The sequence below is a fragment of the Alosa sapidissima genome, chromosome 7 (assembly GCF_018492685.1).
Source record: "Alosa sapidissima isolate fAloSap1 chromosome 7, fAloSap1.pri, whole genome shotgun sequence".
In the NCBI taxonomy this organism is placed as follows: Eukaryota; Metazoa; Chordata; class Actinopteri; order Clupeiformes; family Clupeidae; genus Alosa; species Alosa sapidissima.
Window position 1 is genome coordinate 2661940 of NC_055963.1, and position 23528 is coordinate 2685467.

Sequence of the window (23528 nt, forward strand, 5' to 3'; positions counted from 1 at the left end):
AAATACGGTGCTCTTCGTTTCACTCATGATTTTGACTCTCAATAGATGATGCCTTTATAAGTTCGCCGTGAACGCGCACAACTCAAGGTTATCTAACACAGGGTTAATTAAACTAACTGGTAACCGGTGTTTTGGCACCGACAGCTCGGGTTTAGTCGCCACAGGTTCAGACAACCCAAAGGTTAACTTTTATCTCGGTGTTTGTTAAACCGCCTTTCTGGAATACCCCTCAGTCCTTTTTGTCCAGACCCAGGCGAGACGCTTCTGACCCTGTCTCTTGTTCAAGAGTGGCTTGACACAAGGAATGCGACAGCTGAATCCCATGTCTTGCATCTTATAAGAATAAGTGCACTTGATATATGATGCATCTGATGGTCCTCATCAGCTAGATGGCAATACTAACTTGCACTTAAAATAGAACACACCTAAAGCTTCCTTGACATTTTGTGATCATAAATGACTGGCTTTTGTTGTAGTATGCACTACTAATAAAACCACCTCATAACCCCGGCAGCTATTTGATTTATGATGCCAGGACCGCAATGAAGTTTTCATTCCAAAATAGACATGTTCAGTGAGACTTCCTGGGAAAATAAAGGTTTAGAGAAAGTAAAGAAGATTTATTAAATAATTCCCAGCAATTTAATAAAGACAACACAGCCCAACAATTTTCATGTACACTCACCTGTTTTTCATACTAGCTCTCAAAGTCCAGAGCCAACTACATTATCAAAATTGATCAGTGCCAGCTGGAAAGTTGTAGTGGTTTTTTTTTTGGTGCATGCAGTAGGTGTAGGGGATTCTTTAGACTAGAACTCCATTACTTTTCTTTCAGGAACTACACACAAAGCTGCTCTGTGTGCATTTCCTGGAAGAGGCCTCTCCTGATGTTAAACTGTCTATATACTGCCACCACTCAGAAATAACAATTCTAGGCAACCAGGCCTGGAACTCCCCGGGACTCCTTGGTCTGGGATTCTGGGGAAGGTTTTAGGGGTAGCTGGAAACACGCATCATATTGTAGCTGATTCAATGGTATTGAAATGAAGCATACATGTATCTAAATTATTTTATGCTGATGGACAGTCTGAAATGTAAGCCCCTACAGAGAGAGGCAAAAAGGGAAGTGATTCATGAGTTTGAACGGAAAGAGATAAGACTGACATAAAAGACATACTGGAAATAGATATGTCAATACGATGTTCCCGAAAGTCTCCAAGGGCAGTGACCTCATAATCAATAATATCAAATACTACAACTAAAAAACACTTGCACACACAAATACAACACACACACACACACACACAAACACACACACACATATAACCCAGTCATCTGAATGAATGATAATTGCACAACTCCAAATTAAATACTTTAATTTCATTTCTGATAATGATATAAAAAACATTTGCATGATGCTTCTATTGTAACATACTGTATGTGTCACAAGACACGAAACACTCACAGGACAAGTTACATTCTGCAAGAAAATCCAACACTGGATTCAGTCAATTAGTGAGTTGCTAACTATGACCTGTAAAGAAGGCCGAGATCTTGGGTTGGGATTTCCCCTTGTCACTGGAGGCTGAAACAAAAACAAAAAAGCAGAAGTCGTTACCCTGTCAGTGCTGTTATTCACTCCTCAGAGCGCCTTATTATGTCACTTATAGGAAACACGCAGTGTATCCGTTACTGTCATGGTCGTCATTGAATAAGGAGAGCCTGCTATTTGATGAGTCAGAGTTTGCCTCCATCGCTGGGTTGAATTTACGGACACAACCCACAAGTTGTATGTTCTACTTAGATAATTGAAACCACATCATTACACATGACATGACTGACACATTGGGGTGATTCATCATCCAAACATTCAGGCATGCAGTTTTGTTATAGCACCATGACCTTACAAACTGGACTTCTTCATTTCCCCCTATCTAATGAGCTGTGATGTACTGAAATCATGACTGTGATGAACAGTGTGATGCTCTCATTAGACGTCTGTTATAGCTTGTTTCCATTGAGTGGTATGGTTCAGTTTGGTACGGTACACCCTGACCTGGCTTGTGTTTCCACTGCCAACAATACCCTTGCTTGGTAGACGTGGTATAGGCTGGATGCTGATATAGGCTAGCCACATCAGCGAGATAAGTAGTGTTACATTACCGGTGCGGTGACACCGAACACTACACAACAAACAACACACCCAGAGGACATCCAGCAGCCAAGTTAGTCTTGGATGACTATGAAACTATTCAAATTCAAATCAATTTTAAACGTATTTGTCAGATAAAATTATACAAAGTATATGCAGTGAAATGCTTTGTCCACTGACTCCATGACTGTGCAATGTATGTATAAATTAGGAAATAAATACAACCCCAAAATAGAAAAAAGTTGGGACGTTGTGTAGAATGTGAATAAAAATAATCTGCAAATCTCTTAAACTCACATTTAGTTTCAAAAAAGACACAGACAACATATCAAATGTTGAAAATGACAAATTTGATTATGGGCCCTATCATGACAGTCAAAAGCGCATAGTCACTCGTCAAAAGCTTATTCAAATTTAGTAGGATGTGTCCAGTCCACATTGGGAGGGTTTTCGTTATCAAACGTCAAGCACATTGCGCAACAAGGTGTTCCTAGGTTTTTTAATCAGTCATGGGTGTGTTTGGGGCGTATAACATAATTTAAACCAATGAGAATGACATCTGTCATTCCCTTTAACGGCGCAAAGCGCGATGTCAAATAAATGCATCGGTATTTTGACATTCAACGACGCATTTGAAGGAGGCTGCTTGCGAGACCATATGGAATAGTCATTCCACTAAACCAGTGGTCTCAAACACCCGGCCCGCGGGCCAAATCCGGCCCGCGTCCTGCCTAATTCCGGCCCGCGACGTATGACAAAATAATAATGTAATCCGGCCCTTGAGGCTATTAATTGCGACAAACAACGATACTGATTAAAATAGACGATAGATCCAGGTACGGTGACAAATCTAATTTGTAGGCCTACTCTGCTCCACTATGTGCAAGACATCCAGAGCTTGATTCAAACCCAAAATCGCTGCGCAAAGTTTTCAGGAAATACTTGTATTACACGTGAGAAACACAAAGACGTGCATATGTAATGACGCGGAAGCGATGCAGGCCATAGTGTTGCAGAAATTGAAGCAGAAATTAAGCAGAAATAGGCCTACACCAAATGTTGAAAAACGTTCACGTGTGATGAAGTCTTAGGTAAGCTATGTTATTCACCTATTCTAATTCTGAAGGAGAATATCCTTTTGGAGATTATGATCGATCGTCTATGACGGTGATAGTCACGGTGCGTCTGTGAATGGAGATGCGTGTATACAACGGTGTCCACTAAGCATACCATGCTTGTTTCGACCCTCTGCCCAACATAGCGGTTGAGGTTGCAGTGGTAATCGTGATGATAGTGTCCGTAATGGATGTGGTACAGACAGCAGGGCTAGTAGAAATAGGGCTCTAAAGAACTACAAAGTCACCCGCAATATGATGCGAACTTCTGGGTACTGCAGATTACCCGCGATAGGAACTGTTTGACCAGAATACTTTATTGTAGGCCTATATTGTAGTAATCTTTTACTAAACCACAACATCTTAGGTGTTGGTATACATCTTAGGTGTTTTCCTGTTAATTTGTTATGTGGGTAATATGAAAAAAGGAAAGTAAACCTGCTTAAATATGTTCATCCAGTATTTACTGAAAGGTGCATAATTTGAGGTGCTTGCCATCCATTGGCAAATTAGATGGGTAAATTTACCCCCTTCATAAACTTTTGTTTTACTCAAAGATTTTTACATTTACAGTAGGACTTTATCTCTGACCACTTTCAAGCCATGGCCTTTTGAAAGTTTGATATAAAAATCCAATGGTGTTGGCAATGGCTTTCTTAACCCTGATGCCTAGTTTGCCAGGTTTAAAAAAGTAATGAGAGGAAATATTTTTATTTGGTGTGAAACACACACACATACTTGTTTTTATGTTTTTCATTTATTTTATCATTTGAATTAATATTTATTTTATCATTATTTTATTTATAAGCTAAGGTTGCTAGCACAGGTGTCTAAAACTAGATAAAAACACTTGCACTTTCTGTTTGCAGTTTTGTGTGGTATTTGAAAAAAAGAACATTGCATTTTCAGAAATAGCCGGCCCTCCAATCAGATGACGTTGGCAGAATTGGCCCCCAGCTCATTTGAGTTTGAGACCCCTGCACTAAACCATGATTTACTAAAACCTAGCATAGCCTTCACGCATTTGCACTCCTCTATTATTTGAACTCATTGGCAAAGTGAAACTAACTTCACCATGGTGTCAGTCAACGACAGACAGTTATATGCAGTTACTTTCACTATTGACTGACAATGGGTTACCATTGAAAACATAGGCTGGAAAAAGCAACACTTACCCTAATATTGCTCAAATGACTGAATAAAAAACATTTATCCTGCAGAGGAGTTGCTTATATGTCGTGACAGTGCGTCTTCAGCTGTGCTCCATACGTGTCTGTCTCCTCTCGGAAAACTCATGTTCATTTTGAATTTGATACCAGCAACATGTTTCAAAAATATAGCTGCAAGCAGCAATGAGGGGGCCAAGCAGTTGAGCGGGAGTTGGGATAGGGATTGGGTCTTGAGTCCATGTACAAAGTTTGGTTTCTATCCGTAAAAAGCATTTCTGAGTTATGAACCTACTTCCTGTGATTATAGAATGGATTGGATTGGATTGTTTTGGACTAGACTGGACTTGACTGGACTGGATTGGACTGGGATTGGGTCTTGAGTCCATGTACAAAGTTTGGTTTCTATATCTGAATGCATTGCAGAGATATGAGCCTACTTCCTATGATTATAGTGCTTCCCTAGTGGTCGAAAGACTCCAAATGTATTGTGCGCCCTCAGGATGGGGTCTCAAGTCCATGTACCAGGTTTAGTTTCAACCATATAGACCCTTTCATCAATAAAAACAAAAACAATGCTTGAAAGTTCTATTTGGGCCCCAATCTACTTCCTCTACATTAAGATAACATATGGAATGTTAAAAAGGAAGTCTTGTGGGGCCAACTATGATGCTGATAATGGAACTCTCCATAATAATAAGTGCAAATATATTGTGCATCCTCGGGTTGTGGGCCAAAGTCCACATACCAAGTTTGGTTTTGATAGGTGGAAGAGTTGCTACTCATATGCCCCTTGAGGTTAAATGTCACCAAATGTATTGTGGGTCCTTAGGATGTGTTCACGAGTCCACATACCGAGTTTGGTGTCGATATGAGAAAGTCTTGCTAATTATAGCGCCCCTAGTGGTTAAAGTACACCAAATCTATTGTGCGTCCTCAGGATGGAGTCCATATACCAAGTTTGATTTCAATTTCGATACATGAAAGCGTTGCTGAGATATGATCTAACTTCCTGTATCTCCAGCGCCATAGACTCTAGCGCCAAGACCATAGATCACATTTGGTTTCTATAAGTGAAAGCGTTGCTGAGACATGAGCCTATTTTCTGTGATTATACCAAATTTGAGCCTCCTCCTAATTGGGTCCTGAGCCCAAGTACTAAATTTGGTCTTGATATGACAAAACCTTGCTGAGATATAAGTTCACTTCCTGTTTGGGGGCTTTGCCGCCAATTTCATTTGGCTATGACGGACAACCGCTTTCGAATATCTACAAAACGAACAAAACTACAAAACTTTTGTGCGGCTTGGTCTAAAGATAATCTGAGCCAAGTTTTTTGAAAATCTGAAACATTTTGTGACCTGTGAAAACTTTTAAGTGTTTTTGATGAAATCCAATATGGCGGAAGGTCTAACATGGCAGATATTGATGTCATGGGTGTGTTGAGTTCAGCCTCATCCAATGATTCCATATATTTCAATGTTCAAAATGTGGTGTATGTGATGAATCATAGGAGTGTGCCGAATCAATGTGCCAAATTTCAAAACTTTTTACAGTATGGTTTAACTAGCCTGATGAGCCATACACACAGCAAGATCTGCGAACTATCCATTGACACTGCTCAAACTGAGAGGAGGGATAAACCGTTGTCTTTCAAATTTCCTCTTTCCCGCGTTATTGCATGTTAGTTATGCCTACAATGCAAAATTGTTTTCTCGCGATTGGAAGCTCCTGTAGCCGCATAGGATTTCAAAACATTGCCACAAAAACCGGTTTGTGAATAGGTCTGTGAGTTAGGAGTACTCTTGACTTCTTTTAAGCTGTCCGGTCAGTTAATAGGCCTATATCGTGAAGATTTTTCTTGCCATCTAAGGCACGAGCCCATCTGTGAGGCCAAGCCTCACCAAGTAGCCCGTTTGTTTACAACTAACATTACATTTAATTAAACTGCTTATAGGCTATGCCAAAACAGTTTTCAACATTTTGAATATTAGTGTCGGGTGAATTAGGAAATGTTTTCAAAGTAGCCTTACGGCTGAAAGCTGCTTGGAATCCCCCCGTCAAGCAATGTAACCATATAACGCGCCGCCTGCACTCATTCTTTCAAAAGGAGTCATTTCGGCTTTGTCGGAACTGGCCATTGTAGGCTACGTAAAAATAAACTTCCAAAACTAACGAAAAATATTTATCTTCTTTTAATTAATTCAAAAGTTTCCAAAAAGTTAAAAAACAGATGACGGGATGCGTGTCATTGACATAATGCGCAAATAATATAGCCTAGATATTCCAATATATTCGAATACATGTGTTTATTTTAGAAGGAAAATTCGTTTTTTTGTGCAATTATCGCGCAATTTTGACAGCCCTAGTCCACTGTAGGCTACGCCAATCGGCTATTACTGTAACACCTTCCACCTAGCCCCGGTGAGTGGGGGTCGCTATAATGCGTGTGAAATAGCACCATTAAGTAGCCTATGCGAACAGCCTTACAATCCTTAAACCTGAGAGAGGAGGAAAAGGGAGCGCGCGGGTAGGCCGAACGGATTTCGGTCCCTTCCAGAAGTAAGAAAAGTGTCATCCAATGCAGATGTAAATTAGGTAAATAATGCAACCTTAACGAAACCAAACTCTGGGATTTATTTGAACGTTCATTTTGAAGTGTTTCAGTTGATTTGATGTCAGATTTACATGATTCAAACGTCCCTACCAAGGCAGGCTACTTGCTGTAGGGTTTAATTTTTTTTTTTGCTTCCTAAGCCCAAGTAATGTATCCATAGCCTACCATTCAAATATATGTTTCGAAAACCCAAACTGACTTTTCTTTTTTATTATTTTGAATCATTAGTAAAACATACTTCAACACTGTGCCTTGGTAGGCCTAATGTTATTAGGTTGGATTTTGTAGTAAGGCTACTGCAAATGTAACACCCTCATTTCTATGAAACTGGAAACAACGGAACCAGGAGACTTTGTCACAAGACAAAACAGATGTCTCAAAGCCCATTAGATTAATGTGAGCCTGTGATTTAGATTTGTAAGACAAATATTTAGTTAGACTAGGCTATCTAACTTTACACTGACACAAAGTAACAATGCTCTGAAGTCGCGGTCAACATGAAATCCAAAACTTTTTGATCACCAAGTTGAAATTTCCAGCTCAACCACAAATAATTCTGATTCTTTTTAATATCATTAAATAACTAATTCAATGTTGATTTAGGCTTATAGGCCTAACTCGGCCTACTTAGCAACACCATTGAACACCACTTAAAAGTTCAACGAAGAGTTGCCATTGCTGCTGCTGTGCTGAAGAGATGTGGACGGCACGGCAGGGCATGCCCAATGAAAATAAATTAACGCAATGCAACGCAACACAGACCCCGCTTCTCTCGCGTCAGTCACTGAAATGAACGCAACACAGAACCCGCTTCTCTCGCGGCAGTCACTGACAGTAGCCTAGAATAAATGCATGGGGAAAAACACTTTGATGATAAGCGCCGCGCAGCAGCAGTTTGTGACGTTGTTTATTAGTGTAACCTCATGTATGAAAACTAGTATTGCCAGGCAATACTAGCCTACTTTGAAAAGTAGTATTGCCATGGCAATACTGGTAACGGCGGCCATGTCCTGAAGTAGCCTAAAGCATGTAGGCTAATGATTCCTAAAACATATATGAAGTCCATTCTGTGGCTATTGAAATTTGAAGCCTTTCGTGACACATAGAAAATACTTTTTAATGAACCTGACGTGTTCTTCATTCTCTGATTCTAAAAATGTCATTTTTGAGTCATTAAGCATCGCTGAGCTGCAGCATCGGGTGTTCGTAGACTGCGCTCCTCCTCCGTCTACTGACAGCCAGGGCATATACATTTCTTCTACGGCTGCACATGGGATTCACTCGCAGTTAACCAAATATTTCTTTATTAGGGCAGGGCAGGCATATTTATTTAACATATACTTAAAATTAACATATATTTTCCATGAAATAGTCAAAATGTTAATTTTCAACATTATATATGTTGTCTTTGCCCTTTTTGCTGCTAAATGTGGGTTTATGAGACTTAACTTTTTCTGTTGTAGAAAAGAAGAGAAGACCGAAAGAAATGTCTAAAGTGCATGAGATGTTTCCAGCAGCTTGCGCTCCCGCTACAGTCCTCAGTCATAATCTGGAGAGCCTGGGGATAAACACTTTTCTGCATTTCCCAGTTAGGCTTTCAGGCTGTGGTCACTTTTCACAGTTTGGCTTTCAGGCTGTGGTCACTTTTCACAGTTTGGCTTTCAGGCTGTGGTAACATTTCCCAGTTTGGCTTTCAGGCTGTGGTAACATTTCCTAGTTTGTAAGACAGGGAAGAGACAGTTTGGCTTTCAGGCTGTGGTAACATTTCCCAGATTGTAGAGAAGAGACAGTTGTTGGGGTGACTGGGATCTCTGATGGTTTTCTTTACTCTGGACTTGACATCTCCTGATGTAAACTTCCTGAAGGTTGGGTAGTGCACACCTAGTGGTGAAGGTTGGGCAATGCACACACCCCGTAGTACGTTCAGCTGATCTCATTACTACTGATCTCTTCAGGGCTTTACCATCTTGCCGAGTGCTGTTGCCATACCAGGCTATTTCCAGTCATAATACTTTCAATGGTGGTTCTGTAAAAGTTCTTAAGTAAACGCTGAGGTAACCTAAAGTACTTGAGGCGTCTGAGGTGGAAAAGATGCTGATATGTCTTTCTTACCAGTGAATCACTGTGTTTGGTCTTGATTAATGTGGACACCAAGAGATTTGAAACTCTCTACCCTTTCCACCTGAGATCCACTGATTTTGAGTGGTTGGTAAATCTTCTGCTGATCACGTCCGAAATCTATAAACATTGGTCTTGGTAACACTGAGGAGGAGGTTGTCCTGACACCAGTGTGACAGTCTGTCTACTTAATTTGTGACCCTGCAAGGCGAAACCAGTCATGTTGTGCACAGTGCTATTTTGAGAAAATTCACGATAAACAAACGTACGAGTTAAAATGTCGAATTTCACGTTTTCGCATAATTCGACAGTACCGGTATAGAGTCTACACTTTCATATTGTCAACAAATTTCGTGGATAAACATACGTTTTGACTGTTAAACCCTGACTTTATTTAGCTGAAGATTGCAGTCATTCGCTTTGTCCATGCCGCTATAAGGTTTTACAGTAGAGCTAAAATGTACTTATTACCCATTACTCGTTACTCAATGTGTCAGCTCTATCGTTCTTGGCAGATGTAACCGAATATGAATGTCAAAAGAACGAACTTTTAGAAATATCCTGGCGTCATTTTACGGACCAGGAGAAGTTTTCCATTGACGTAGCGCATTTTAAAAGTAGGCTATACACAAGCTGTGTACACAGAACTTCATCTCCCCTTACTTCCCCCGAAATACATTAATTACATTCTATAGTGACACCTTATGACCGTCCCAGGTATAAACTAGGGAGCAGAAAAACATACTCACTCGGTTGATGAAACTGGACATAGTCAGCCATCCGCTTCAAAGTCATGCTACCGCAAGGTTAATAATAGCTGTGTCCTCACACTATCGCACGTGACAATTTACTTAAAAAGGTGATTTTCTCCTCTTCTGGCGTATCATGACAGGAGAACCATGCCAACTTTGGATGCGGTTATCTTAGCAATACTTTTTGCAATATACATATCGTTGGAAAGCTTAATTAATGGCCATTCATGTGAGCACAATAAATTCATTTTGTAAATTTTACGAAAGCGGCTGGTTTCGCCTTGCAGGGTCACATTTAAGCAATTTTTTGCAACTCACTTTGATCTGTGATGCCAATTGTAGTCTCAGAACCTTTGCTGCCCTTTTTTTATATGCGTTTCCTGAAGGAAGGAAGCAGAAATGCTTTAGGCGATTTCAAGTGTGCAAAAACCTTTTCCCTTTTCACAGGGCTGTTCATGCCCCTCACATTACAACAGACAGGTCTAACTACTCCTACATTTGCCTATTTAGAAGTTTCTGTAGCTCTTGCCAAACAAGTCTACTCCATATCACACCCATGGCTCTGCCCCTGGAGCTTGCTGCTCTTTCCAAATGCTCTTCGCATCTCATGTCTCCTCTGGGCCGGGCATTTAGGATAATGCCCCATGAATCCTATGCATCATCGTGGAGGAATGTTGGCCCAGTTTCTTGACAGATAAAGTGGCCAGATTTACCTCGGAGACTTGGCAAAACTGTTTTGCCTTTACAATTCTTGACTGGTGACTTGACTTGTGTTTTCAAGTTTGAAACAGATCTCCTGTGCAATTTCCGGGCTGATGCGTGGGGTTCAGCAAATGAATAACTTGGTGGGAATAAGGATCCAGTTCTCAATTGAGATGTGGGCTACATCCACACTATTCCACATGCTCATTACTGTGCTATGACTAAGACTGTGTGGGTTATGTTTGTTTGACTCCTGCTTCACTTGGTTGCAGTTTGATCAAATGGTTCATAGGCTTCCTTTGCATGGGAAAAACAGCCGTTTACTTAACATGTGGCTAGCAATAACACGTCTGCTTTGAAGAATGCCACAAGCTGATTTAACAGATCACAGACACACAGATCTGGCAGTGGGCATGGATTCTTGGCACAGTCCATTAATAGAAAAAAAAACTACAGAGGAATTTATAGTTCCCATAGCATTTGCTCGTTGGTTACATTCATTTTTTTTTAAAAGTATATTTTTTGGGCTTTTTGCCTTTATTATGATAGGACAGTAAAGACAGACAGGAAGTGAATGGGAGAGAGAAATGGGGTGGGATCAGGATATGACCACAGGTCGGATTCGAACCTGGGTCCCCGTGGGCACTTGGACCTGTGTATGGTACGGACGCTGTAGCCTGCTGCGCCACAGCGCCCCCCTCTTTGGTTACATTCATGCGTCATGGTTACAGTGTGGTTTGCTTGGCAGGATTTTCTGATTTTTATGCCAGAGTTTCAGGCATAAACCAGGAAAAGCCCTTACATTTTGGAGATATCTAAATCACAGGACGAATCCACCAATCACTTTTCATTTATATTAAAATCGCAAGATAACCTGTGTGTATATGTCTACAGTGATGGCCAAAAGTATTGGCCCCCATGCTAAAGTTGACTGAAAAGAGGAATATAAAATCATCTTTTGGAAATTGATCTTAATTCCTTAAGTGAAAAATGAGGAAATATCTAACCTTTAAGGACACCAATTTTCTTAGTGAATGAATAATGTATCATAAATAAATAAATGTTCTTCCTTAAAATACAGGGGTCATAAGTATTGGCACCCCTATGTTAAATTCCCATAGAGACAGGCAGATTTTTATTTTTAAAGGCCAGTTATTTCATGGATCCAGAATACTGTGCATCCTGATAAAGTTACCTTGGCCTTTGGAATTAAAATAGCCCCACATCATCACATACCCTTCACCATACCTAGAGATTGACATGGGTGTTATTTCAGTTAGCCTATTAGCTGGTTTGATTTGCATTGAGCTCAATGAGCATCAAACCAGCTAATAGGAAATTGGTGTCCTTAAAGGTTAGATATTTCCTCATTTTTCACTTAAGGCATTAAGATCAATTTCCAAAAGATGATTTTATATTCCTCTTTTCAGTCAACTTTAGCATGGGGGCCAATACTTTTGGCCATCACTGTATCTGTATGTGTGTTTGAGACAGAGAGTGTGAACGCACCTGATGGCTGGGTTTCGTGGCTTTGGCTACCACCTGTCAAGGATGCTGTCATTTCCCTGAAGCGAGATCGGTCACAGGCGGGGATGAACACCTCAAGCCCTGTAAACACACACACGCACACACACGCACACACACACACACACACACACACACACACATAAGACCAGGGTTTCCGCACTCTAGTCAAATGAATCTCCATGGCTAATGACGAAAGTTGGGCTAACCACACCCACTCGAGCTAGCAGTGAAGCTAATATGTAGATACTAGATATACACCAATTCTGTATGGAAATATATTTGTATTTTTATATTTGTACGGAAATATATTTGTATTTGGCAAATACATTTTAAACTGTTACAACAAAATTCCCTGATATTCTATAACTCCCCCAAATATAATACAATTTCCTGACTTGCCATGTCTGGAATAGACTTGATCAAAAACACACGAGTCACACAATCCAGGGTTTACCTCACGGTGGATTAATGATCTACCAGGATACGCCCTTCTGTCTATACAACTGTGGAAACATTTTTTTTTTACTGAATCCTGCCATGTTCCTTCTGCTTTAGTGTTAACAAGAGATATCATATTGAGATTCAAGTTTTCATTCTTTTTGCAAACTTGATTTTTTTTCCCTGTTTCTGCACTTTTTAAAGCAAGACGGATAAATGTTTCATTTTTTAAATCGTCATGACGACCGTACAGCATTGTTTAGAATGTGCTTCATGCTGTAAATGTTTATCTCTTTGCCGGCTCTAACACCAGCTGTTAAGGCCGTTTTTCGCTCCAAACACAGTTAGTTCGAGAAACGAGCTCGCTCAGGCCCAAGAACCCAGGCAGTTACTACGGTCAGACAGCCAAGGCCGTGGTTAGACACCATGGCATGGCTGGGTGGGTCATAACTGCATTGACAAGAACAACTGTCATTACTCATTCATGCATTTAATGCAGCTGATGTAAAGCACACCGCGGTGCCTTGTGTATGACATGCACTATACGAATAAAACTAATAAAAAAGGGGGCAGCCGTGGCCTACTGGTTAGCGCTTCGGACCTGTAACTGGAGGGATGCCGGTTTGAACCCTGACCAGTAGGCACGGCTGAAGTGCCCTTGAGCAAGGCTCCTAACCCCTCACTGCTCCCCGAGCGCTGCTGTTGATGCAGGCAGCTCACTGCGCCGGGATTAGTGTGTGCTTCACCTCACTGTGTGCTGTGTGTGTTTCACTAATTCACGGATTGGGATAAATGCAGAGACCAAATTTCCCTCGCGGGATCAAGAGAGTATATATACTTATATACTTATACTTATACTAAAACTGCCTCGGCTTGCCTACCATTGTTTTGTTCTGCCCTGCCATTAACGCATTGTCAGGGAATGGAAAACAAAGCATTGCCCCATTAAGGTATTTTATAGTACACTCTGGTATCTATGCTTGTGAGAAACAAAAGAAATCCCACACATTTCCATTCAGGCGTTTACATGACATCTGTAAACAGCCCATAAACAAGCTACTATAAATATTTTAAAAGGCTGTCAGGGCCTCAGGAACACACCCTAGTGTGTAGTCATCTACTACCTACGTTGGAGGAATAGAAACGCAAACCATACAAACCACAAAAAACAAGCAGGAAAAGGAAAATTACCTTGGAAAAACACGTATCTGTCTGTCATACTGTCCTAAATATATATTTGCTTAGACACAAAAATGACTAACTTCAATTCTTACACAGATTCCTGTGGGCATGGAGTATTAGACCATGTTTGACTGGAAAAGTCTTAATGCTCATAATAACACACACACACACACTCGTAACCAGGCACAGATGGGCCCTCTCTTCCACCAATGGGGGCAACGGCAGGTCTTTAGTATTTATTTAAAATATCTTTTGCCTTTTTGAATACTGGCCTAAGTCATGCTGAACAGCTTACTGCAGTCATGTTGAATACTGGCCTAAGTCATGCTGAACAGCTTACTGCAGAGTCATGTTGGAATAAGATTCAACCAACAGAAAAACGGAAACACACGGCAACATTTTCACACTCTCACACACATCAATACAAATAAAGGACACATGCACACACACTCCAAACTCCAGAAACTTATGCTCACAAAATCATTAACAAACCGCAACTAAACTAAACACCCCAAATCACACACACTGTCATGCTTACACATAAGTCCCAGGTGTCTTTTAAGATAGGAAAGGAAAGCCTATAAAAAACAAACTTAAAAGCAACAAGCTTAAAAAAGGGCAAAAAAACAAGTTTATTGGATGCCTATGTTTGTGCAAACACACTCTAGCAAATAGCACTTGCGTACATTCATGCACGCACACAACATTTAGTAATTACTGGCGTCATCTACAACTATGCAAAAACAACTATGAGAACAAGCTCCAAGTGCAAATACATAGTTTACATCTACATAGAGTCCTTACATGCCCGCTCACACACACACACAATTACCGTATTGTCCCGAATATAAGACTTATAAGACATTTTTTTCTCAAAATATGTCTGAAAAAGTGGGGTCGTCTTACATTTGGGGTCTACCACACACACACACAAAATTACCATATTGGCCCGAATATAAGACTTATAAGACATTTTTTTGCTGTAGGGAAAAACCCGTAGATGGCGCCGTATCGATATTCTGTAACGAGTGTTTTGAATTAAGTGAGCCATCCTTCACAACAGTGGCACAAGCCTGGATGATGGAGAGACCAAGAGATCATCTCGAACAAAGTGGCTCAAAAGTAGGTCAAGTTGACCAACAACTGAGAAAGAGCCATGATGGCAATTTTAAAAATCACATGGTGATTAAGAAAGACCGTCTTACAAATGCAAACAGTCGTCATCAAAATCTGTGTTGACTTGTTCTTTTTCATTTTGCTTCCCTTGTTGTTGAAAAGTCGCTTTTCAATTTAATTTATTCTTTATTTTTGGCTTTATTTTTGTATCACTTGGTTGTGATATTTTGGAATTGGTTTTTTGTGTGTTCCTTTAACACTCCCCTTCCCCGTTTTTGGTCTGTCCATTCATGTCCTGTTGTGTACCGTCGTTACCACCTTGATAAAGACTCTGAGTCGAAACGTGTTGGCACGTCAGTGTCAGCTCAATAAAGGACTTTTTATCAGCAGAGTGCCTCGGGATCTACCTTCATTGATCTGCATTAATGTTTAAGTAATTGTTTAATAGCAATTATGCAAGCTCACATAATAGCGTTATGTTAGCCCACCATAATCTGCCATGTTGCTTACAGTACTTGAATTTCCCCTTGGGGATCAATAAAGTATCTATCTATCTATCTATCTATCTATCTATCTATTAGTACAGGGGTGGGCAACTAATTTCCCCAAGGGGCCACATGACAAACTGGGACTGTTGAGGAGGGCCGGACCCAAAATACCGAACTCAAGTCTGAACTCAATTCTGTCCAATTCTATTCTGTTCTTGTATAACATTAAGTAAATAATATGGTTTTGTTTACTACTCGTAAGAACGGATGAAAATGTGAGGGAGACCAAGGAAAAACAGCAATAGGCTATTTAATCTATGTCCAGTATTTAATCCTCATTCTCGAAAATTATTTTTTGCCATTGACATTTTTTTTTCAGTTTTCAAAGGCTGATATAAAAAAGTACTACAATATCTATATAATTAGGCTAGGCCATGAAAATGTGAAGGAGTCAGTACAACCATAGGCCTGTGCCACCATTTCATCAACACTCGTTCAATCATTACCATCATTAAATTAACTCTATGCAGAATTAGACTATGAAAATGTGAAGCAGACAATAGTAGGCTGTCATTAGTTAATCAACATGCACAAAGAAAACTATTTTAAAAATGTAGGCTATGTTTTTGCTTTAACTTTATGCACAAAACTGTGATTGGTCAACTCGCCCTGTGTGTTGAGCCGGCTGCTTCAAGCAACCTGTGGGTAGTAGCATCATACTAGTTCGCTAACATAAGCTTTGCAAATAAACTCAGACATATTTTGGTTACAGTTACGGGGTTATCCGAATGTAAACTGTCTATCTGCCAGTAACGTTTTGAAATTAACACTTCGTATCTCCAACAAACAGCAGGAGTTCGTTCCGACAACCTTTGCGGTGGTGAGCGACGCAGACATAAGAGACACAAAACTTTGAAAGGTTTACGCCGACTTAAAGGCAACTGCATTGTGTCGACGCAGAAGCATAAATTCTATTCACCAGCACATCAGTGAGGGTGTTTATTTACATCGTATGCATCCACGCACAAATGTATGGGCGTACAAATAGCAGTCGCTTTCAAAATAAAAGCAACAATATTGATTTGCGAGCATTATCTCTATGCTAGGCTCTTGACTATTGTTCTTTCGCGGACCTTACGCGGGCCGGTTAGGGAAAGCCCACGGGCCGTATGTTGCCCATGTATGTATTAGTATGTTAGCCCACCATAATCTGTCATGTTGCTTATGTTAGCCGCATCGACTCGTCTCTGCAGCAGTGTTTGAGGTGACGGTAATGTTGTGTATTTTAGCGACTCGTCTCTACAGCAGTGTTTGAGGTGACGGTAATGTTGCTTATTTTAGCCCCATCCCATCGACTCGTCTCTGCAGCAGTGTTTGAGGTGACGGTAATGTTGCTTATTTTAGCCCCATCCCATCGACTCGTCTCTGCAGCAGTGTTTGAGGTGACGGTAATGTTGCTTATTTTAGCCCCATCCCATCGACTCGTCTCTGCAGCAGTGTTTGAGGTGACGGTAATGTTGCTTATTTTAGCCCCATCCCATCGACTCGTCTCTGCAGCAGTGTTTGAGGTGACTGTAATGTTGTGTATTTTAGCGACTCGTCTCTGCAGCAGTGTTTGAGGTGACTGTAATGTTGTGTATTTTAGCGACTCGTCTCTACAGCAGTGTTTGAGGTGACGGTAATGTTGCTTATTTTAGCCCCATCCCATCGACTCGTCTCTGCAGCAGTGTTTGAGGTGACGGTAATGTTGTGTATTTTAGCGACTCGTCTCTGCAGCAGTGTTTGAGGTGGCGGTAATGTTGTGTATTTTAGCGACTTGTCTCTACAGCAGTGTTTGAGGTCGACTCGATTCTACAGCAGTGTTTGAGGTGGCGGTAATGTTGCTTATTATTTTAGTATAATATAATAATAATGCTTGTTTTATTTTAGCCCCAGCGACTGGTCTCTGCAGCAGTGTTTGAGGTGGCGGTAACACCACTAACCACTCAATGAGTTGCACAGTTTTGAAAATGAACATTAAGGGTTGTTTTAAGGACATGTTTGTGCATGCCCATAGGCAGCCACTCTGAAGCAGTAAAGGCGATTCAAAACGAGTCAGAAAAGTCGAGACAGGACCACTCGTCAAAATGTCGGTGTCCACCACTCTAGTTCATCCAAAACAAACCAGAAAAGGGACTCAAAGTGCTAAATACCGGAATTATCCTTTAATATACTAGAAAGCTATTGTTCCACAGTACAATGAAGGTAGACCAACTGAATGAATGACATGTTTCTAATTTTAATATATCGATGTGTCAAAAACATACTGATAAAATAATGGCAATGGATAATTGATATGAAGTATTTATGACGTATATCATCAACCTCATTCACACGCACAAACACACACACACACACGTGCGTGCAAGGTGCACACACACACACACACACAACTTACGCTTTAGGAGCTGCAGGTGTTCGTCCCTCTCGGTGAGCAGGCTGACTACAGTGGACAGCATCTGGTCGTAGTGGTGGTTCTTGCGGTAGGCGCTCAAGCAGGAGAACAGCTGTTTGGACTTGTCCGCACCCAAAGCTTTCTGCATGTCCGCCATCAGCACTGTCGGCTCTGAGAGCTCTTTGGACTGGTCTGCACCAGAAACTTTCTCCGAGGATGGGACGCCAACTGCAACCTCCACGAGACCTGAGGAGGCTTCACTCTCTACACACACACACACACACACACACACACACACACACACACACACACACACACACACACACACACACTATTCATCACTCATAAATCCATCTATGTAAGTGTCTCTTGTGTGTGTACAAAGGTGTGTGTGTGTAAGTAGGGTGTGTGTGTGTGTGTGTGTGTGTGTGTGGAAAGTCTAAACAGCTGGCAAAATTCTGCTCCATATCAGCTGTGATAGGCAGCCTTACTGTGTGGTGTGTGTGCTTTATGTACCCTTGAATGTCAAAGCTGTGTCATCTCTGAGAATATTTGAATCCGTTCTGTAAGAAATTTGACTGGCGGATTCAAATAAAGAAATCAAATGTGTGTGTGTACAAAGGTGGGTGGGTGTGGGTGTGTGTGTGCGTGCGTTACCTGTGTGAGTGGTTAGTGCCCGTCTCTGTTCTCGGCTTAACGAATGCTCAGTCTTGTATCCACACCCCTCCCCCGTCAGCAACACACACTGCTCATGGAAACGCTTCTTATGGTGGGGACGCACTGCCTGGTACAGCCCTGCCCACAGACGCACGCACGCACACACGCATGCACACGCATGCATTATTGAATTGATTCAAATAGATTTTTCAAAACCATTCACACCAGGTAATTCTCTTTACAATTACAACAGCACAGTCAGTAAGAGATTATTTAAAAGGTTAAATAGAGTCAACCAAAACCTCACACTCAGCTGACATTCTTATCCAAAGTGACTGAAATGAGGAATAACATTCAAGCTACATTGCAAATGAGACCTTAGGTAACAATAGGTGATGAGAAACACTCCCATAATCAAGAGGAGAGTGGAGAAGTGTGCGTCCTAGTCACAGTGTACTAGGTAGTGGAGAAGTGTGCGTCCTAGTCACAGTGTACTTGGATGAGGTAGTGGAGAAGTGTGCGTCCTAGTCACAGTGTACTAGGTAGTGGAGAAGTGTGCGTCCTAGTCACAGTGTACTTGGATGAGGTAGTGGAGAAGTGTGCGTCCTAGTCACAGTGTACTTGGATGAGATAGTGGAGAAGTGTCTTAGTCACAGTGTACTTGGATGAGGTAGTGGTAGAATGAGAAGGAAGTTAGCCACAAAGTGAACAGAGTCTGGTTATTTACAAAGTGAACAGAGTCTGGTTATTCACAAAGTGAACAGAGTCTGGTCACTCACGATTGGAAAACAGTTCAATTTCATGTTCAAATTTGTCTTATCAATAAAAAAAAGCAATTCATGCTTTAGACCAACAAAATACCGGTTCAGGCAGCGATTTGGCACCATTTTAAAAGTATTGATTAGGCACCGGTATCGGATAAAACCCAAACGATACCCAACCCTACTCACGATTGGAAACCCTTTCCAACACTCGCGTTGTAACAGGCTGGACGCCTTTGTGCTAACTTTGGAGTCATTGGTCCAGCCTAACCAATCACATGGATCAGGGATTCCTGACGTTACTTCCTACTTCGCTGACAACTGACAATAAACAGCATAGGCAGTCAGGAAATAATGTATGTGGCGGGCCTACCTTTACTGTAAATCAGTGTTTCTCAAACTTTTTCAGACCAAGGACCACTTAGCCAATAAAAAAAAAACTCACAGACCTTCTAGCTAAAAAAAAGAGTAGACCTACTCCAACAGTAAATTACACAATAGGCCTACTCACTGAACCACATTGCTTATTGTCTTTGCACCTTGCTTATTGTGTCAGAGGATGTCAGAGGATTCACCCGTTACAGTTTGCATACCAGGAGAAAGTGGGTGTGGACGATGCCATCACTTATCTTCTACACAGGACACATTCTCACCTGGACAAGTGGAAAAGTGCTGTGAGAATCATGTTTTTTGATTTCTCAAATGCTTTTAACACCATCCAACCCCTCAGACTGGGAGACAAGCTCTTGCAGATGGGTGTGGACGCTCACCTGGTAACCTGAATTACAGATTACCTGACGGAGCGACCACAGTTCGTCAGACTGAAGAACTGTCTCTCTGACACTGTGATCAGCAGCACCGGAGCACCACAGGGAACTGTGCTCTCTCCAGTCCTGTTCACCCTGTACACATATGACTTCCGCTACAACACTGAGTCATGCCACATGCAGAAGTTTTCTGATGATACTGCAATTGTGGGGTGTATCAGGAACGGGCAGGAGGAGGAGTATAGGAGCCTGGTGGAGGACTTTGTGCAATGGTGCAAACTCAATCATCTCCAACTAAACACTTCAAAGACCAAGGAGATGGTGGTGGATTTCCGCAGGTCTAAGCCCACTCTGCTACCAGTCCCCATTGATGGGGTCAATGTCGAGGTGGTAAGCACCTACAAGTACCTGGATCTCCACCTGGATAATAAACTGGACTGGTCAGCCAACACTGACGCTCTCTACAAGAAAGGGCAGAGCAGGCTGTACTTCCTGAGAAGGCTGCGCTCCTTCAATGTGTGCAGCAAGCTCCTCAGGATGTTCTACCAGTCTGTTGTTGCCAGCGTCCTCTTCTATGCAGTAGTATGCTGGGGAGGAAGCACAAGGAAGAAGGATGTGGGGTGACTTGACAGGCTGTTAAGGAAAGCTGGCTCTGTAGTGGGAGCTGAACTGGAGTGTATCACTTCACTATCTGACAAAAGGACCCTGAACTAACTGATCAACATCTTGGACAATGAGTGTCATCCACTCCACAGCACTATTGTTAAGCAGAAGAGCCTGATCAGCTGAAGACTTTGCTCACTGCCTTGCACAACAGACAGACTGAGGAAGTCATTACTTTTTCTGCTGTTATTGAATGTGTGTGTTGTCTGTATGCTACTGTGACCTTGAATTTCCCCTAGGGATCAATCAATCAATCAATCAATCAATCAATCAATCAATCAATCTATCAGATTTAAACTGCATAGCTTACTTAACTGTTTGGATTTGCATACAAGTTTGTTCAATATTGCAAACAACTAATCTATATTATATTTTACCACGTCTGCTCGTGGACCACCAGTGGTCCCCGGACGACACTTTGAGAAACACTGCTGTAAATAAATGTACACATTCTTCCAACTGCAATTTTGATGTTTGCAGTTGTTCCTACTACTACCGTTTGCCACAGCCACTTGATTTTGAAACTACTGTATAGCGCCATCCCCCCTCGTCGCTGATTGGGCAGATAATCTGCCGATCGATGGAAACGTTAGTGATCATAGTGTTCCCGACTAGTATCTCCCTGAAATGAGATCTAGGTGGGCGTGGCCAAGCTAGAAGGAAGTACTGTAGGAGGAAAGAAAGGTACTGTGTGGTGAGTGCATGCTCGATGTGTTATGGCCACCTTACACCAAACAACTTTGACAAGATTTGGGAAAGATTCTTGAAAGATTGTAGTCTTTTAACTAATGCCTGCCATTTAAGCTTCATTCAAAAGACTCCAATCTTTTACAAATCTTTCCCAAATCTTGTCAAAGTTGTTTGGTGTAAGGAGGCCATTAGGTGTTTTGGAGACAAAGTAGTCTTGATTTAAAATCACTTATCCAAAGTCATTCTTAATCAGACATGACTCAGCAGGAAGCATTATGTGTTTAGATAAGAAGTCATCTTGATTTGAATCACTTATCCAAAGTCATCCTTAATCAGACATGACTCAGCAGAAAGCTGAGAAACATGATTCAGTACTCATTCAGGATATAGAAGTTGGACACCAAAAGACTATAATAACCTTCACTAAAGGTGATCCCAATGTCCCAGCACAAGTAACACCACCAGTGAACTGGTAAAACCAGAGCAAGCAGCCCTATTTCTTTGCCATTAGGTCCTACAGCTGAATAAAGTAGCGCGTTCATCTGCTCAGAGAGCCCGGGGGGAAGGCGGACTTGCGAGTGAACACTTGTTAAGCTCACCTCATCAAGTCTTTCATTTAACCAACCGTTGGCTGAAGAGCAAATAGCATGAAGAGAGGCCACTATGCTTTGCCTGTCCTTCTCACACTTGCCTGAAATAGATTTGCGGGAGATTAGAATTCAAGTGCTCCAGGGAGAAGTGGGATGTCTGCTCGTTTTTGAGTAATTTTAAGTAAGTCTTGCATACTTTGATGTGAAAGTGTGTGGTTGGCACACAAAATGCGTACAGGTTGGCAGGTCTGCTATTAGCCCACTGGCCTGCAATCTATTAAAAATACTGGCCCATGGCTAAAGTTACTGCCGACCCCTGCTGTAGAATGATCCGACTCAAAGTCAGTGGGTTCAACCCTCACTCAGTCCATCAGCAGCCACCATCTATGACTCATCTATGTCATGAGTCTCACAGCGCTTCAACGCATTTTCAGAGTTCTGAGACATTTTCTGTGGATCAGCTGGATTCCAAACCTGCACACTCACACCCACAAACTCACACACTAAGACACCCAAACACTCACACTAAGACACCCATACACTCACACACACACTAAGACACCCATACACTAGCACACTCACACACACACTAAGACACCCATACACTCACACACACACTAAGACACCCATACACGCACACCCACACACTCCCGCCCACAGTCCCATGCTGGGACTAGACTGAACAAATACTCACATACCTGAAGGCAAAGGTAACTCTTCCATTTACATCTATCCCTGATTAATCATGTACAGTGTAACAGGAACGATCTCAGACCTTTTCAAGTGTAACGGCAGCTTGGGGTGAGGGGAATGCAAGGGGAATGCTTGAGGCACGTACAATGTAGAAATAATAATCCAAAACTTTCAACTTAAATAGAATTCTCTATTCTTCTAAACCTGAAAACTATCTTAGATAGTGTATGAATGCAAATCAATGTAAATGAAGGTCCCTATCAGTGTAAATGATTTAAAACATTTAAGTAATCTTGGATAAAGGGCCTTGGTCAGACAGGTAATCAGGGACCCAATGGTCACTATGAATGAGATCCAGAGTTCCACACGCGGTACACACACAAACACTACAAGAGAAGCCCTTGAGAGCAGCCATTGTACACTGGGTGTGTACATCTACACTGACCTCACACACATACAGTACACATCCACACACACACAGAGCACACTGATACACACACACACAGAGCACACTGATACACACACACACAAACACAGCACACTGATACACACACACACACACAGAGCACACTGATACACACACACAGCACACTGATACACACACACACAGAGCACACTGATACACACACACACACACACACACACACATCCAAAGATGCGGTAAGACAGACCTCGGAGTAATCGGTGTGTGTTGGGGTCGGGTGTGAGCAGAGCGGTGGCTTTGGCGAGGAAGTCGAGCAGCTCGTCAGACTCCTTGTAGGTCTTCAGGGCCTCCATGAGCTGAGTGAAGTTCTCCTGGCTCAGATTCCGCTTCAACTCCAACAGGAAGTCGTGACCTTTCCACGACCCTGTGACCTCTGACCTCGGAGGCTCAGGTGCCGTCTGGTGAGACACAACTCG

At 41.8% G+C, this 23528-nt stretch overlaps 1 protein-coding gene across 1 annotated transcript in view; it reads right to left on the reverse strand.

The window, feature by feature from the left end:
- Window positions 1–1359: 1359 nt before the first annotated feature.
- Window positions 1360–23528, reverse strand: part of rtel1 (regulator of telomere elongation helicase 1) — an 89909-nt gene continuing 67740 nt past the window's right edge. Inside the window, exons 28-32 of the mRNA XM_042097733.1 lie at window positions 23300–23510; window positions 18465–18602; window positions 17811–18071; window positions 12132–12230; window positions 1360–1585 (exon numbers count right to left, since the gene is read on the reverse strand). Coding sequence (XP_041953667.1) covers window positions 1524–1585; window positions 12132–12230; window positions 17811–18071; window positions 18465–18602; window positions 23300–23510 — 771 coding nt within the window. The 3' untranslated portion in view covers window positions 1360–1523. The remainder of the gene's footprint in view (window positions 1586–12131; window positions 12231–17810; window positions 18072–18464; window positions 18603–23299; window positions 23511–23528) is intronic.